We start from the raw sequence: 16,103 nt of genomic DNA, 5'->3' as shown, positions 1-16,103 counted from the left end.
GAGCTACCAGGCTGGTGAGGGGTCTGGAGACCAGAGCATATGAGGAGAGGCTGAGGGAGCTGGGCACGTTTCGCTTGGAGAAGAGGAGGCTGAGGGGAGACCTCACTGCCCTCTACAGCTACCTGAAAGGAGGTTGGAGAGAGGTGGGTGTTGGCCTCTTCTCCCAGGTGAATCATGACAGGACCAGAGGAAATGGTCTGAAGTTGCGGCAGGGGAGGTTTAGATTAGATATTAGAAAGAATTACTTTACTGAAAGAGTGGTCAGGCACTGGAACAGCCTGCCCAGGGAGGTGGTTGAGTCACCATCCCTAGAGGTATTTAACAAATGTCTAGATGTGGCACTTCAGGGCATGCTCTAGTGGCAGAGATTGTAGGGGTTTTTGTGTGTGTGTATGGTTGGACTCGATGATTTCAAAGGTCCTTTCCAACCATGAAGATCCTATGATTCTATGATTCTAAATTTCTAAACAAGAATAGTTGTCACCAAGTTAAGCACAGCAAAACAGATCTAGAGATTTAACTTGCTTAAAACATTGAACTTCTAACATTTTAAATTCTCCAGTGTATAGATTATGTGGAAATCTTTGGGATTTATTATGTCAAGCATCCTTTTAATTCACATACATTAATATTTCTTATTTTGATACTATGTAGTTCCCATGCGTGACTGACTTTCAGTGATTCTGAATAATGCCACAACTATGTTTAGATAGCACTTCAAAGCTGATGAAAGTCTTTGGCATATTGATAAATAACCCACACATACGGCAAATCAACTTGAAAATGGCAAACCAGAAGTTCTCTCTACAACTTTCACAAGATAGTGTCGTAAAGGTACGGTCCCATACTCAAGTTGTCAAAAAACGCAGTTACTTTATCAGGACTGTGTTAAAGTTATTTAATTAACTCAAACTTGGAAAGATTATACTTGTAATACCTTACAGGTGGACAAACTAGAAAGAGACAGCCATTGAATCTAGTGAGCTTAGGTTCAGGCCTCTATGGCACAGTGCTAAATTACTATTCAAGTAGTAAGTATTTAAGACTATGTTTTTTACATTTCCAAGTTAGTGTATTTGAACAAATAAAATTCTACCCTCTAGCTTCTCCTTCCACTAACATTAAAGAAAATTAAGTACAGTACTAATCAGCCAATGGGATTACACAGATGCAAACAAAAAGGCAATGAGACTTCACCAATCTCTTTCCAAAAGCATCTGAGATTCACCATCCAATATTCAGCATTATATTAGCCTTTATCAATAACAAAGAAAAAACATTTAAGAGTTGCTCAGTTTACCTTCTGTTCGCAGCTGATGAATGGCATCGGCACAGGTCCTCATAAATATCTGAGCATCTTGGTCTATCTGATCACGCTCCGTATCTGTCATCCTCACATAGTCAGACATAATATGGCTGAGAAAGAAGACAAACTGTCACTTAAGCAATCCTCAACATAAAATACACAAGTACACATGTTAGACCTTCTTCCCACTCACCATCTCCACAGCAGCTTTTCTGCAACGCTTATTTTCACAGAAAAAGAAGTAAAAAATACAATAACCATCACTGATAAAAATGCCACTTCTATAAAGCTGAGAGGTTTTTTAAAACATTTTTTGACTAGTAAAAGATAAGAGAAAAAGCAATATATGCTATCATCTCGTACATAATAAAATACTCAGCAGATAAGGAGAAAATACAACTAGAAAATCTATCATTACCCTCAGTACTTATTCCAGTGAGGCATATTTCAAACCTAAAAATGTGAAAACAAGTAGGATAAAGGAATAGCTCAAATGTTGAAAGAAGTACAAAAAATTGGAACTCATTTTACTTAAATGTATGCTTTCATTATCCTAAATACTGAGCTTCATTTTTAAAGTAGCTGTACTATGAAATCTGTGAATTCAAACCATAGTAAAGAAGAATATTGGAAAATAATGCACGTTTTTAATATTGAGTCAATTATAAGACTTATTAAAACCTGTTCCTGTTGCTTATTTCTGTTTTAGATTATATATTATGTAATATTTTCTTATAGGATTAATATATCTTTTTGTTACTGAATTAATAAAAATGGAGGCCTGTCAGTAAAATATTAACACATTGTAGACAACCACCAGAAAAGCATACTGTATAAAGGTATTTAACAGTGTTTCTGCAGCCAGAGATAACAGGATGATAAAACTCTGCTACAGCAGCTTATCTTATGTTCATCTTGGGTTTCCTGATGATACAGTCATCACAGCTTATTATATTTGCCTTTTAGAACAGGAAAGAAAGCCTTAACTCATATCCTCATTTTAATTCAGATTTTTGTTTACATGTGAAAATTTCCCCACTTGCTCAAGTTATGCATAATGCAACTATATTAATGCAGTAACGCAAGTAAAAAGAAAGGATCTTCAATTTGCAAAGCTAGCCTGATACCCTTAGAGTTCTCTCACATACTTCACTGCAGCCATGCCAAATCTTCCCTGTGCCTGCTGCAATCCCTGGCATGGGAATGCCCTACAACCAATTCACATCACCCCACCGTATCATCTCTCATCACATACAAAACCACCAGCTCCTTCCTGCATCGTCAGTGTGCTGTCAATGTGGGTCTCCCAAATCTCCTCCAAAAAGCTTTAAGTTTACTCTAATGTCCCTCAGTATTACAGGAAAATGTCTTCATTCCCATCCCACGTGACTGATCGCACATGAAAAAAGGGGCACATGGTTCACCTGCCTTGAAAATTAGCTTCTGCTTACTGGCCAGCTAGTGCACAAGCACAGATTAGCCAGCAAACAGTAAGGCAAACTGATTAAAAGTAATATTCTGTATTTTACGTGTTTTGTTTCCAACATTACCGTGTACTTGCCTTCTAAACATGAGGATTTTTCCTCCCTCTCATTAAAACTACTCTAAATGTCATAAAATTATTTTTTATAACTTACAGGAAAGCAGCCTTATATAGTGTTTCTATTCATATTTTACTAGCCGAATTGTTGTTCTTTGGTCAGGACAAATGGGTTTCATAAATTTGTAGCAAAATCCCTATTGCAACTGTAATCAGTGGTCTTCTAAGCTGTAACTCTAATTCGCACTCTCTGAAAAAGTAGCTTCTGAATGATGGAAGATTTGAAATAGTCCAATTTTAGAGACATCTGATGGAAAGGCTTTCCACAGTGTGGTTAAGATGACATATTGATAGTTACGTATGCAATATAAGTTACTCATGCTGTTAAATATATTAGGACAGATCTCTCCCCCACTACCTTTGCACAGCTTATATAGATGTTTCTTTTTATCACCAGTTCATGGCATAAGCAAGCTCTCAGCATGCGTAAAGCCAGAAAATCCATTCTTACATCCATCTCTGCACAGGCCCAGACAGAAGGGGACCATTAAGATCATCTGGTTTGGGATAACGCTTAACATCGTTCTGTGATCCATGCCTAGAGTTACTTCAGCATGTCAGTGCACATGGATTCAGATGGAAAATGAGGATGGAGTAACAGCTTCACAATGGCCCCTTGATGAAGCAAAAAAAATTTCCACTCTTCTATTTCAGATTACAATAAGTTCTGGCTGGTCTGCTACTGAACAGAGTATAAAGTTCTTGTTCTGTACGCGTCTAGGTTCTTGTACCCTGCCCAGCTTTGTGGTATTTGCAGAGTTCTATGCTTTCAATGCACTTTTCACATTACAGGGAAAAACAATGATTAGAAAATACAAATCAGAATTTTCTTTTAAATCAGACATATGGAAAAACCTGCCTCAGGCACACTTTATTTTTTACTATCAGTGTAACCAGTAGTAATATAGTGATATACTGAGGATAACTGTAACAGCTTTAATGTTGGGAAACAAGTTGTTCAGTTACTTTTCATAGTTCCTAATACAAAATTATGGTAGATCAAATTCTTAAATAGGAGTTTCTCAGCTTCAAAGGTAGCAAAATGCAGCTTAATCCAGTAAAAAGAGAAATAGAAAACTTTTCCTTTTATAACTGCTTACATCTTACATAGTGTCTGGTACCAGCACTTTTGAACGAGAGCTGGTCAAGCCACTCGGCGGCAAGGGTACCTGAAACCGAGCCTCCTTGGGAAGGCAAGAATGGAGTCACACAATCCCATCCCGTTATATCCAAACACATATGGCATCCACTAGTACTAACAGGGTACTGAAGTCCCCACTGCACTCCCCAGTAAATCTGCATGCAGATGTTATACTGAAAATCCATCTAATGACCATCCTCTAAGCCTTACTGTAAAAAGAACCATTCATTTAAAAAGAACAGGCCAAGGAAAAACAAAAAACACACCAAGAAAAACCACAACTGAACAAAAAACAATCCAGCTGTGCCCTGTATATCAGAGATACAAATACTTGCTCAGAAGTGCAGCAGCAGTATCACAGCAATGGGCTGATATGCCACCAAATCAAGAAATGTCGAACGAACAAGGTTTCAGCAGCAATCAGAAGAATTAGCTAAGACAAACACTGCCTAATGCATGCAGATAAAGAAGGGAGAAAGGGGAAAAGAAATTCTTCTAGATTTTTATCCTAATCAGTAGGAGAAAGCTTCATGAGAGACTTGGGCTGGAAGGCAACTTGGGTAATTTGTGATTTTTAAGAAGGTGGGTGAAGTGTAAGATAAAGACGGTGTCCATCAAGTAGGCAGACTTCAATAGTCTAGAAAAATTAGTAGGTTAAATTGCATAGAAAAGGCAAACATAAAAAGGAATGGAAAAGAATTCAGGTGAACTAGTAGTTTTTGTACAGAAGTGACATTACAATAATTTGCAATTCTGCCCTTGATGAAAGAGAAGAATAGGTAATGCAGTAAGAGATCAACTTAGCTGCTTCATGAGCTCTTCAGTGAGCTCAAACACAAAAACCAGAATACTGAAAGTGCAAATTAGGTCTGATTGCTACTGACAAGTCTAAAGGAACACAGCACGTAGGGACAGAATCAGAAAAGGGTCAAGTGCAGGATGAGACACAACCAGCAAGGGACACCAACGATAACAAGATTACTCTGAAATATTACCAAGAGAAACACCTAAAATAGGAAATGCGTCAAATGAAAGGATGTATCCTCGATGCCAAGAACGAGGGGAGAACAAGGGAATGCTAGGTCAATGAAAAGATGAAGTATAGCAACTTACTTTAAAAAATAGTGTTAAGGAAAAAAGAAAGCAGAGGACTTACAGAGCACTCAGCCTAGGAAAATATAGGAATAAATAATCAAACAATTTTTCAGCACTTAGGGAAGAACAAAAAGATAACCAGTAGCCAAGATATATCAAGAATAAGTCGTACACAGTGTAATTTACTTCTGGGGTGCAATAACAGGTCTTATGGATGGATGAAAAGCAATCATTGCTATATATCTTCTCTTTAGTGGGGCTTTTGTTACCATCTCACATGATATTCTCACAAGCTACCTGCAAATAAATGAGTTAGAAACAAGCACCACATGGATGTGAAACTGTTTGAAAAGCAGAACTTGGAGCAGTTATATACCAAAACAGAAGGACACGCCGAGTTGTGTTCCACAGGAGTTTGTCCAGAATCTGAGGCTATTTAATACTGTAACAACAGTATTGAGAATGGAGTATACACTGATTAGCTTTATGCCTCTGCAAATTTAAGTGAATTAAAATTGTATCAAGGCAACCAGACTTCAATTCAAAACAATACTGCCAACTTGGAGAACTGACACGAAGAATTTAAATAAGGAATGGTCAGAGGCTCTTTGTTGCAGCAGGAACAATTATCTGAACCCACAGAGAATGGGGAATAACTGATTAGGGAACAGTTCTTCAGAAAGCCATCTGGGATCATACTGGATCATAAACCAAACATAACAACAACGTGCTGCTGCGTCAAAAGTCATCATTACAATGGGAAGCATAAATGCAGTATAATCTATTACAAATGAAAGGTAACTTTTCTGCTACCCTTAGCTTTGGGCAAGGCCTCAGCTGGAGTTTTGTTTCATTTCAGCACCTCACTGCAACACCAACCGGGAGAGTGGCCAAAGGATAGGAAAACGCACGATCAAAGGTCAAAGAGAACACATATGAAACCCCAAATATACAGTAATTGTTGTTCTAGAAGAGACTGAGGAGAAATCAAAATAAGCTAATGTAAACCAAAAAATTCTAGTAGCATGGGTAAGGAAACAGGAAAAAGCAGAGGGAGGATATGGAATCTCCACTGAAAGAAATATTTAAAAGCAAGCAAAACACGGTGGTGGAATGGCCTAGTCATTCTCTTTTTGAATGTGTCAGCCGTTCTCCTTCCCACCTACCATTTCTATGATCCTATTTTGCTGGCAAAGCAGAAGGAACCACAGCTGATGGAGGCGTTACACCAGCTTTTGGAATTAGTAACTCTTTCTGCTGGTGCATAAAATATTTTCTGCTTACTGGTTCAATAAAGACACCGAATCAAGCAGAAAAACTTGATTTTCCTCCAGCAATGTATTACAAAAGAGAGAGAAGCGATAAGCTGAAATAAACCAGTTCTAAAATACTGATTTGTAGTGTTTTAGCAGAGATAGGCCCCATTTACCACCTGCAAATATTGCCTTACAAATACATACATAAATGCCCCCCCGCCACATACACATATGTATAACCTTAATTGTAAATACAGCAGACATTTTTAAACTTCTTCCCTTTGAGCATCTAGTATGTTGTAAATTATTTAAATTTTAAATTATTCTATTTCTTATTTAACTACTAAATTTAAACATTATTTATTATGTTTTGTGCATTTTAATTTACTACCTTTTTCCATCCAAATGCTGTCTGGTAAAAACCTGTCTAATTCAAATGGCAAAACATTCCACAACAACATATTTAAAACTTTTTTTTTTTTTTTTTTTTTTTTTTTTTAAGTCTGTGGGAAAGCTTCAGCTACTAGAGCAGGCAGTATGGGCATACCTGAATTAGTATTTTCAGTTTTGTAAAATATCGCTGAGAAATTCCAGAATGCTACTATGAAGAATTACTATTTATAAAATGTAATATATGAACATAGTACAATCAAAAAAGAGGAGAAATAATTTGAAAATAATTCCCTTGAGAACTATATACTCCTCCATGAAGAAAGTCCTTACAGATTATCTACATGTTTTACTATCTTAGTATAACAAACAAAGCCTCACTTCTTGTAAAAACACAATTAGGTGAAGACAAGAAAGCAGTCTGGCTTTGTACGGGAGCCAGTAAGGCACTATTTTTAGAGTCCTTCTTTTCTTTTATTGGTTAGGCCAAGGGAACACTCTCCACAAAACACAGGGTAAACATTCAACAATTTTCTGCTAGGTGGAAAACCTGTAACTGATTTGTTGCTTCTTTTTTTTTTTTTTTGCTTTACTAAGTAGATAATTGCTAGGGCAAGAGGCATAATTACTGGGCACCAACATGATTTTTTAAGACACATAATTTGTTAAGAATTTTTTCAAAGTGTATTATTTGCAATAAACAACATATGAAATGTTCAAACACTTAACTGTACAGAAGGACCACAGAAGCATGCAATGAAGACACACCAGAAGCCACCCATCCAGCCTTTCCCATGGAAAAAGCATCATTTCTACTCAGAACTAATCAATGCTACACTGATGAAGTATATGAGCATCTCTGCAGTTGCAAAAGACAATAAATTAGATGTCTAATAATCCCAGATGGAAAGCTCTTCTCAAACATTTTCTTTGAGAAGTACAAGGTGTTCTGTAGTCAAAAATCTAGAATTCTCTCAATTCTTTTCCAATGCTTGATTAAAACAGTAGGAGTAACTACTGGTCTTTAAACTGTCTAAACCTTGAAAGATCCTTCAGAGAAACTGGAGGCTGTGGAGGAATCCCAAGAGGACCATTTCAAATTCCCAAGTGTTAGGACACTACAGCTAGTTCCTCAAACTATATTTAACACAAACATACAAACTGTCTTGGTGGCTCAACGATCAAAAACATGAAGGAGCCGACGATGACAAGCAAAGGCACAAGTTGTTCACAGACGAAACATTAGACAATTTACCAAAGACTGAAGGCAGGATCTCACACAGCACAGTGTAGAAAGCAATGTAGGAATTCATTACAGCAAATGGTCTGACAGGAAGAATATATAGAATATATAGCAGTCACACTAAAAATGGAAAGTAAGTAACAATCCTCATCTGAAAGGAGTGATCACAGTTTGCTTAATAAGCAAAAATAAAAAAGCACCTACACATTGTTAACATCTTCAGGAACCAAGAGTCCCTGCTTTCTCCTTTCCAGGAAGAGAGATCACCTTGTTCTGCTGGAAACAGTTTATGACCAAAGGGAGACAAAAGCAATAGCCCCTACCCTTACAGCTAATTCTCTACAGAACTGAAAAAAGGAAAGGTACTATTCATTTTTCTGTTATGGCAACATAAATGAGAAATTATTCCCTAAGGTCCATAAAGTCTCATCAGCATATCACTTATGAAAGATGACTAAGAATCTGATATTCAGCCTTTATAGAGTCGGGAGGGGCTTTTTTTTTTTTTTTTTAAGGTAGTGTTCATCACTAACTCACTAAAGATATGCATTAACCAAATGCAACAATGCTGGGAAAGCCCTAAAAGATCACACGTTAGAGGGGATAATTTTCTAATATATAAGTGTCTGGTGTTTACCATATTTACTTATCAATTGAAAATTACTTTTGTGATTATCAAATAAACTTTTAAAAAAAGTTAATCGGTTCTGTTTTAAGGAAAAGTCCTTAGTTATTTTTCTTATACATTGCCTCAAGGATCACACCCCATATGTGCTTTCTGAACAACACTCTGAAGCTTAATAACCCTACTTGAAAAAGCTGGTGAGGAAGTCCTTGAGATAAACCATAAACCAGGTATGAACAAATAGCCAAATACTGTTTACCATTGCTGTTTTTAAGTATTGCCCGAGCATTTTCCAATAGAAAATAATTAATTTGCAAATAGTCTGAGATGTCCTAAAGCATTTCTTGATTGTTTAGTTTCACTTCTTTCCAAAGATTCTTGGCAAGATACTGCAGTTAACAACATCACAAGTGATAGCTCCGAGACAGCTGTTATTAGCAAGAACAGTGATGATGCAATGGCCCATGATTTAGCTACACATTTCTTATGAAATACCCTGCCACCGAATGCGTTCACTGATCATGAGTGTGATACCCAAAGGGCTTCCTTAGGTTTCAAATGTGTATACGAAACCAGGAAGAAAATAATTTAAATGATTTAAGTTATTTTTCTTTAAGACAAGGCTCTAATGTTAAATAAAAGCAATGGTACATATAGTGAGTGGTTCTTCCTTTAGTAGGTATAATAACAACACAGTCTTTGCTACTCATTCAGTGTTTTCACTATTTAATACTTCTCCTTAAAATGGGTGTTATAGAAAAAGCCCAAGTTTTCACTATTATTGCCACAGATTTTAAGATTAATACAACCTCCAATTTTCAAGCCGAATTACGAGAAATAAACACACATTTGGAGAGAAGTTTGAAGGAGGACCTTCTATATGTGCCTCTGTATATCAGAGTTTTCTAACAGGCCATTTCACATTTATTTCCACTGTAACTCATGCTGTCAGTGGAAGATGATACCACATCTCTGGTACTGCTAAACCTCTCAGAAGTTCTATCCAAAGGAGAGAATCACGGTAGACAGGATAAAACTGGCAAGATGACAAAACAGAAAAGCTCCTTATCACAGAAAGCTGAAAACCAAGGTGTAAGAGAAAGCAAATGAATCCTGATAAACAGGAGAGGATAAACATGCAATTGCTTGAAAGTCTGTAAGCTTAGATCACTGTATGATTAGTTCCATGTGTTTTGCCATTTGCATATTTTATAGCTAACAGCCAAATCAAGAAGAAAGAAGGTAAATAAGCAACTATTAATTCTTGAGCTTTTGGGAGTCAGTTTAGGTATTTCAGTTAAATATTTAAATCTTGATAAAATGGGTCAGGGCCTTCATTTCAATTAACCCTTCTTCCAGTTGTCTTTTGCATTGCTAAAAATATTCCTCTAAAAATTAATTAAAGACATCCCCTCTGTAGCAGGATATTTTATGTATGCCAAAAATAAAAACTCTATTAATAAAGAATTTATAGTCTGCAAAAGTAAGGTCAAAGAAGCAATCAAGGACTTGGATGTAACAAGGCATACAATAATTCAACTTAGTAACTCAAAAGCCAAATCATGCTATAGTTGAAAACACATCATGCTATAGTTGAAAAACAAATAGCAGGCTTGACAAAATACAGAGTAGTCAAATTTCATTAACAAAACTAAACATCCTACATAAATTCCAGCACAGCCTTTTAGTATTAAATTGTGTAAAAATTTTCCCCATAGCTTAATTATTGAAAAGGTATTAAAACTGCTGTCTTGAATGAGTGAGACATTTGCTAAGACTCCGAGACTAACAGCACGGATGCTACGATCCTCTTCACATCCACAAAGTAGAACAGCATAAGCAATGCAGAACGGAATTTGACAGTGCTATCTATTTTAAGTCTGACCATTAAGGACAGGATCTACTGCAATCACAGATGAGATCTGGAGGAATGACACTTCATTTTTCCTCTCCATAGAAACTTAGTTTCTCAGCAAAAATCACTGAGAATTACCATAATAACTGGTTAAAAGAGAGTTTACGAAAAGAACATTAAAAAACTTTTAGAAACCAAAACAGCTTGGACAAATTTTTACTCCTCTTACCACTTCTGCATACTACTGTTAATAAAAGACAAATAGTAGCCAAAATTTAACCGCTACTGACTGTTTGCTCTTACTGCAATTATTTGCAGTTATTCAGTTTATGCATTCACATGAAGCTTTCACACAGTAAAAATGGTTATTTCAGTAGCAAATTGGTAGCTCCACCTAGTGTTGCTCATGACATATTCCAACAAGAATTGAAAAGCAGAGAGTTAGTCATAACGCGTAGCTGTACACTACTTCTGCTTGCTCCTTGGAAAAGCAGTTCTTCGTACACCTTGCACACTGAATTGACACCCCCACCTGTGAAAGCTTTTGGAGAAAGGTATTAAATTGATTTGGGACTCAGTGTTTTCAATCCAAGATGACTTTAGACTGCTTTTTGTCTACCTTGATTGCAGCAACAGCTTAGCTTTAGTCAGGGTCGTGGCAGAATCGGAATGCAGACAGGGCTGTCTCACCCCATGCAACACTGCAGTTATGTTGAGGGACTGGAGAAATACAGTACAGGAAATTGTAAAGTTTCAGGAGATCCTTTAAAAGGGAAAGCTTACCTACACTGTTTCATTTGGATATACGCCCCTCTTCCCCCCTAAAAAAAACCCAACCCCAACCAAGTTGTGTGCTCTCAGGTGACTGCGAAAAAAATACATTTAGTTGTTTTAAGTGATACCCCCTGCCCCAAGAAGGGCATTGCCACAATGATCCACCTTTGTCACCTCAAGAACAACTTGCTGACATTCTCTTTAAAGTGGAAACGTCACTTGGGATAAATTAATTTGCTTCTTTATAAAGAGTGCATCCCAGGTCTTTAAAGCACCCCAATTGGGATGCATTCCATATTGCACACACTGTACATTTTTCCAATTTTACATCTGGTTGGAATTCTAAAAATTCATAGTTTTGAACCACAAATCTCAAAATAAAATTGTTTCCCAGAACCCGGGAGAACACCTCTTTCCCTATGCATAACCAGGGTGGCAGATCAATCCGCTTTAAATGACAGTGTGACAAAGGGCAGGCAGTTTCAGTGAGTGTTTTTCCCCATCCAAATATATTTCCCCAAAGACAGCTTTCACTGTATGTTATGTTGCATTGTTCATTTTTTATCTTAGACACAACTACAGACTGAGAAGGAAGGAAAGGAATCATTAGTTAGATGTTGTGGGATCTGTACTATGAAGACACACAGAGGGTTATCTACTTTTTTCCAAATAAATATTTATAGCAGTCATAAGTGTGTCACAAACCCACTTCTACAATATGAAATAAAATAAACCGGTGATGAGTTCAACTGAACTGTTAAACTTCTATTTACAACCGCAAAGTTAGTTAAGGGGAGATACCTATGAAGTATTTTCTATTTCTGTAATGAAATATTGTGCAACCTATAATATGACTACTAAGTTTGCAGGTAACAAGAGTTTCATTAAAAAGCAGGCTTTCCATTTCTCAAATGATATGATTATTTGTACTCAGTTCACCAAAATACAAGTTGCAGTAAGATTTAGATCTTAGGATAACTTGATTTAGTAATTCATTAGGAATGTTAAAACTGCAGATCACAAATAGTCTTATTTTTAATTACTAACACCAAACTGTAAACTTGTGCTTTAATCTTCTAAAAATCCTACTACTAAAGCTATCAGCAACTAAGCAGATACAGCAGTTTTGAATGTTTCCTAATGGCTGAAGAGAATCAAGTCTTTCTCCACACAATAATAACTATCAGCACTGAAGCCTACAGTTTTTGTCACAGAAAAGCAAATTCTGTGCTGCTGTCCCCTGACACCGTGTTCTCAATAGTGTCCTTCATAAGCAATTCACATTCCACTCTGAAGTCTGAAGAGTTTGCATCATTCTCCACCAGGATGTGCTGATGCTACCCACTGTATACTTAAGGGGTAACAGGCAGGTTTAGTGTCACAAAGTGACACTAAAAGCAGGGAAAGCCTGGACCATTGAATCTCCTGTTCTGCTGTCTCAGGAATCACTTCAGAAACCTACTCTGCAGGTCCTTAAAAGATGCCAGCTTGTTTTGTTTCAGAATTCACTCCTAAGAGCCAGAGAACATCTTCAAATTCTGAGTCTCATCTTATTTAGAACCATTTTCTTCTTGTGATGTGTCTTCATCTTAAATAGTTTACAGTAAACCAATTAATAAGCAATCTACGTTTTTAGTCATTATACCTATAGATTTTTAAGCATTTCACTTTATAAACCTGAAAATAAATAAATAAATCTTCTTAAGCACAATGCACGCTTACCTGTAAGCATTAATGTAATCCTTTCTGTGTTGGAGAAGAAAATCTTTCAGCTTTCCAATATGAGAAATCTAAGTGAAAAGAAATCATAATTAAACTTCAGTCAGATACCTGATTACTTTTATGTTTAAAGTTCAGTATTCCATGCTTCAATATGAATTTGTAAAATTTATTCTGTAATTAAACAGAATCATAAAATTTACTCTTCTACAGTAGAATTTTCACTTTTTGCAAGCAGCCAATACATAAAAATTATCTAAAAAATATCTGTTGTATGAAAGTACAACTCAGAGAAAAGTAGTAAAAATGCAAGTCTTCTATCCAAAAAGCATAAACTAAACACTACTAAACACTAAATATAACTACAGTATTAAGCATTAAGAATACTAAACGTGATAATGATAACACAAAACATTATCTAAACTGGTAATCCAGGATCTAACACACATTTTAGAAAATTAATTCATTTTAGAAGATTACACAAGAAAGTTTTAAATATTTTACTGATGAGACATGATATAAATGTTCAAGTTCAATTATTAGAACTTGCAGAACAAGGTGCTGTCCTTCTCCTTTCTGTTTTGCCATAATGGAGTGACCAGTTTGTGCCCAAACTAAAGTAGTATCTCTATCATCTGATAATCATTAGTAAGTTTTGCCAGAGCATACATCCCTATCAAATTTCTATTTCTGGATTTCCACTTCACTGTGGATACATTTTGCTGCTTGATTTTCTTTACTAAAAGTCTTTACAAGGATTCTTGTAAATGAAAAGATAAAAAAACTCCTAAAAATCTGAAAGAACTTTTGCAAACTTTAATCTGATTCAAAAGATATGGTGTAGCACGAGACACTGCTTATCTTAAAAAATGGAAGAACTACAGGAATCAAGTTTAATTGCCCAGAGAAATTAGATGACTACCAATATGACCTCCTTGGCAGGTCCTGAAGGAGACATGATTGGGGCGGGGGGGGGTGGGGGGGGTGGAGAGGAATTATATACTATATACATTAGTGGTATATATTTTTCAAGGGGGAGGCAGGAGAAACCTTTCTAAAGCAGCTTCTCAAAAATTCATTAATAATTAAGTGTAAAAAAGCATGCAAGGAATTTTACAAAACAATAGTTGTTTCAGTTTACAAATACAATAAATGTAGTTTACTCCTTGTATCTGGGAAAAAGCATCAGAAGCTGTTCAAGTCCTAAAATCCTATTTTCATGCAAATGTTCCTTGTAATTAAACAAACAAAAAAACCACAGAGAAAGAACACAGAACAGTTTGCATAAATAGAAGATTAATTCCCCCAATTACTTTTTTCAAAAGATCAGCAGCTCTTTGAAAAAAGTAAGAGCAAAAAAAATGTACTTAGTAAGACCGCAGTGATTTGTACAACTAAAAATAAGTGTTTCCTTGTGCAAATAAATACACATACATTTCCCTACTATTATTTGCTTTGTTTCATTTTTACTATAACTCATCGTATCAGATAAGAATTTTCCCAGTTTTCATGTTTAAAGTTTTCCATGTGATTAACAGGATGGGAAATTCAGCCCATTCATAGCAAACTGAGTTCTGTTAAGATCCCAAGTTTCCTAAAGCGTGTTAGCACTGTCATAAGCAATAAGAAGGGAAATACTGAAATCACTACAAGATCAACGAGGCACAAAGAATAAGCTAAACCATTCTACAAATGTTCCTTGTCATCACCACTGGAACTTATTTTTTGTATACTAATCTCCTTCTCAGCTCAGACTTGGTATGTCATGAAATTTGCTGAATAGATAAATTAAGCTTGACTATGAAAGCAAAACATTTAAAACAGTCATACAGTGTTTCAGTAGAACAATAATACTTAATGGGCAGAAAGAAAGTACTACAGAGGACAATGAGTAGAAATGTAAAATAAGGAACACATTTCAAAACATTTACATTAATATGTGAACAAACGCTAAACTAGAAAAGAGATCAGCAAAACTTTATAAGTAATAAATCTTAATATTACTGCAATAGCTACAATTTAGGAGTGATTAACAAGCAGAAAGAATCAGAATGACAAGCAAGAACACTGTCTTACAGTAATTAATTCATCTAGTCACAAAGAGCATTCTATTTAGGCTAAAATTGTCATCGTGTGTTTGAATCGCACTGACCCCACTTTGCCTCTCCTTCATTTGTAAAGCTATTTTCATGAATTTAGAATGACACCATTATGCCCATACTCGCATCAAGGTCTTAGTTCCCAAGATTTGCATCAGAAGTGAGACTTCTTGTTCTACTTTTCTTCAAATTCTAACAGCATCTTCTGCGATCCTGCACTGCTGCTATTTCTCTTTTCCCTTTTCTTACCATGTGCTACTGGCATAGTTTTGAACTCAATTTGTCATTACCATATCAACAAAATTAAACAATTTTTACAAAAAAGAAGGTCTTGCTAGGATAACAGAGAATGTGAATTTAAAAACAAAACAAAACAAAAATAAAACGACAATTTTTTTTTTTTTAGTACAATGCTTAATTTTCTGCAGACACAAAATATCCCCAATTATACAAATATAAATCTTGACGATATCTCCAGTGTGATCAACCTGCAATTATTCTGGGGTTATCGGAGGCACACCATATACTCTTTACAAAGTTATCAAGCTCCAGCCTAAAGGTAATAGAGCATCTCCCTCTTTGAACTGAACTACTTTATTAGAATCCTATTGCTCTTATTACGAATACAAACCATCAAATTTCAGGGTTTACTGATGACCAACTTCTACCCATCTGTTCTTGCTTCAAAACAGTCCTTTCCCTTAAGGGCTCTGCTTCCCTGGCTGTGTATTTGAGTTTACCGACAATCATCCTATCTTCCTATAACTTCTGTAGCCCCAGACAAATGACCCCGAGCTTTTAGTTTCTTCTCCCAAGACAGTTCCGAAGTTGCCTAACCCCTAACTTTCCTTTGCATTTACTCCAGTTTGTATCCATCCTTTTCCGATGCAGATGACTAGAAGTTGGAAATATCTTTTCTTCCACTGTTTTCATTGATTAATTCCGAGCTTATTATTTGTTTTGGTCTCTAAATACATATTCTGTTGCTGAATTTCTTTCT

General features: G+C 36.0%; 1 protein-coding gene across 1 annotated transcript in view; it reads right to left on the bottom strand.

Moving 5' to 3' along the window:
• Positions 1-16,103, bottom strand: part of STX18 (syntaxin 18) — a 71,473-nt gene that overhangs the window by 21,553 nt on the left and 33,817 nt on the right. The window contains exons 2-3 of the mRNA XM_063335291.1: positions 13,008-13,075; positions 1,301-1,416 (exon numbers count right to left, since the gene is read on the bottom strand). Of these exons, the coding sequence (XP_063191361.1) occupies positions 1,301-1,416; positions 13,008-13,075 (184 nt within the window). The remainder of the gene's footprint in view (positions 1-1,300; positions 1,417-13,007; positions 13,076-16,103) is intronic.

The sequence above is a fragment of the Chroicocephalus ridibundus genome, chromosome 5, assembly GCF_963924245.1.
Source record: "Chroicocephalus ridibundus chromosome 5, bChrRid1.1, whole genome shotgun sequence".
Taxonomy (NCBI): Eukaryota; Metazoa; Chordata; class Aves; order Charadriiformes; family Laridae; genus Chroicocephalus; species Chroicocephalus ridibundus.
The sequence above is the reverse complement of the archived record's forward strand: the minus strand, read 5'-3'. Positions and strand labels throughout refer to the sequence as shown.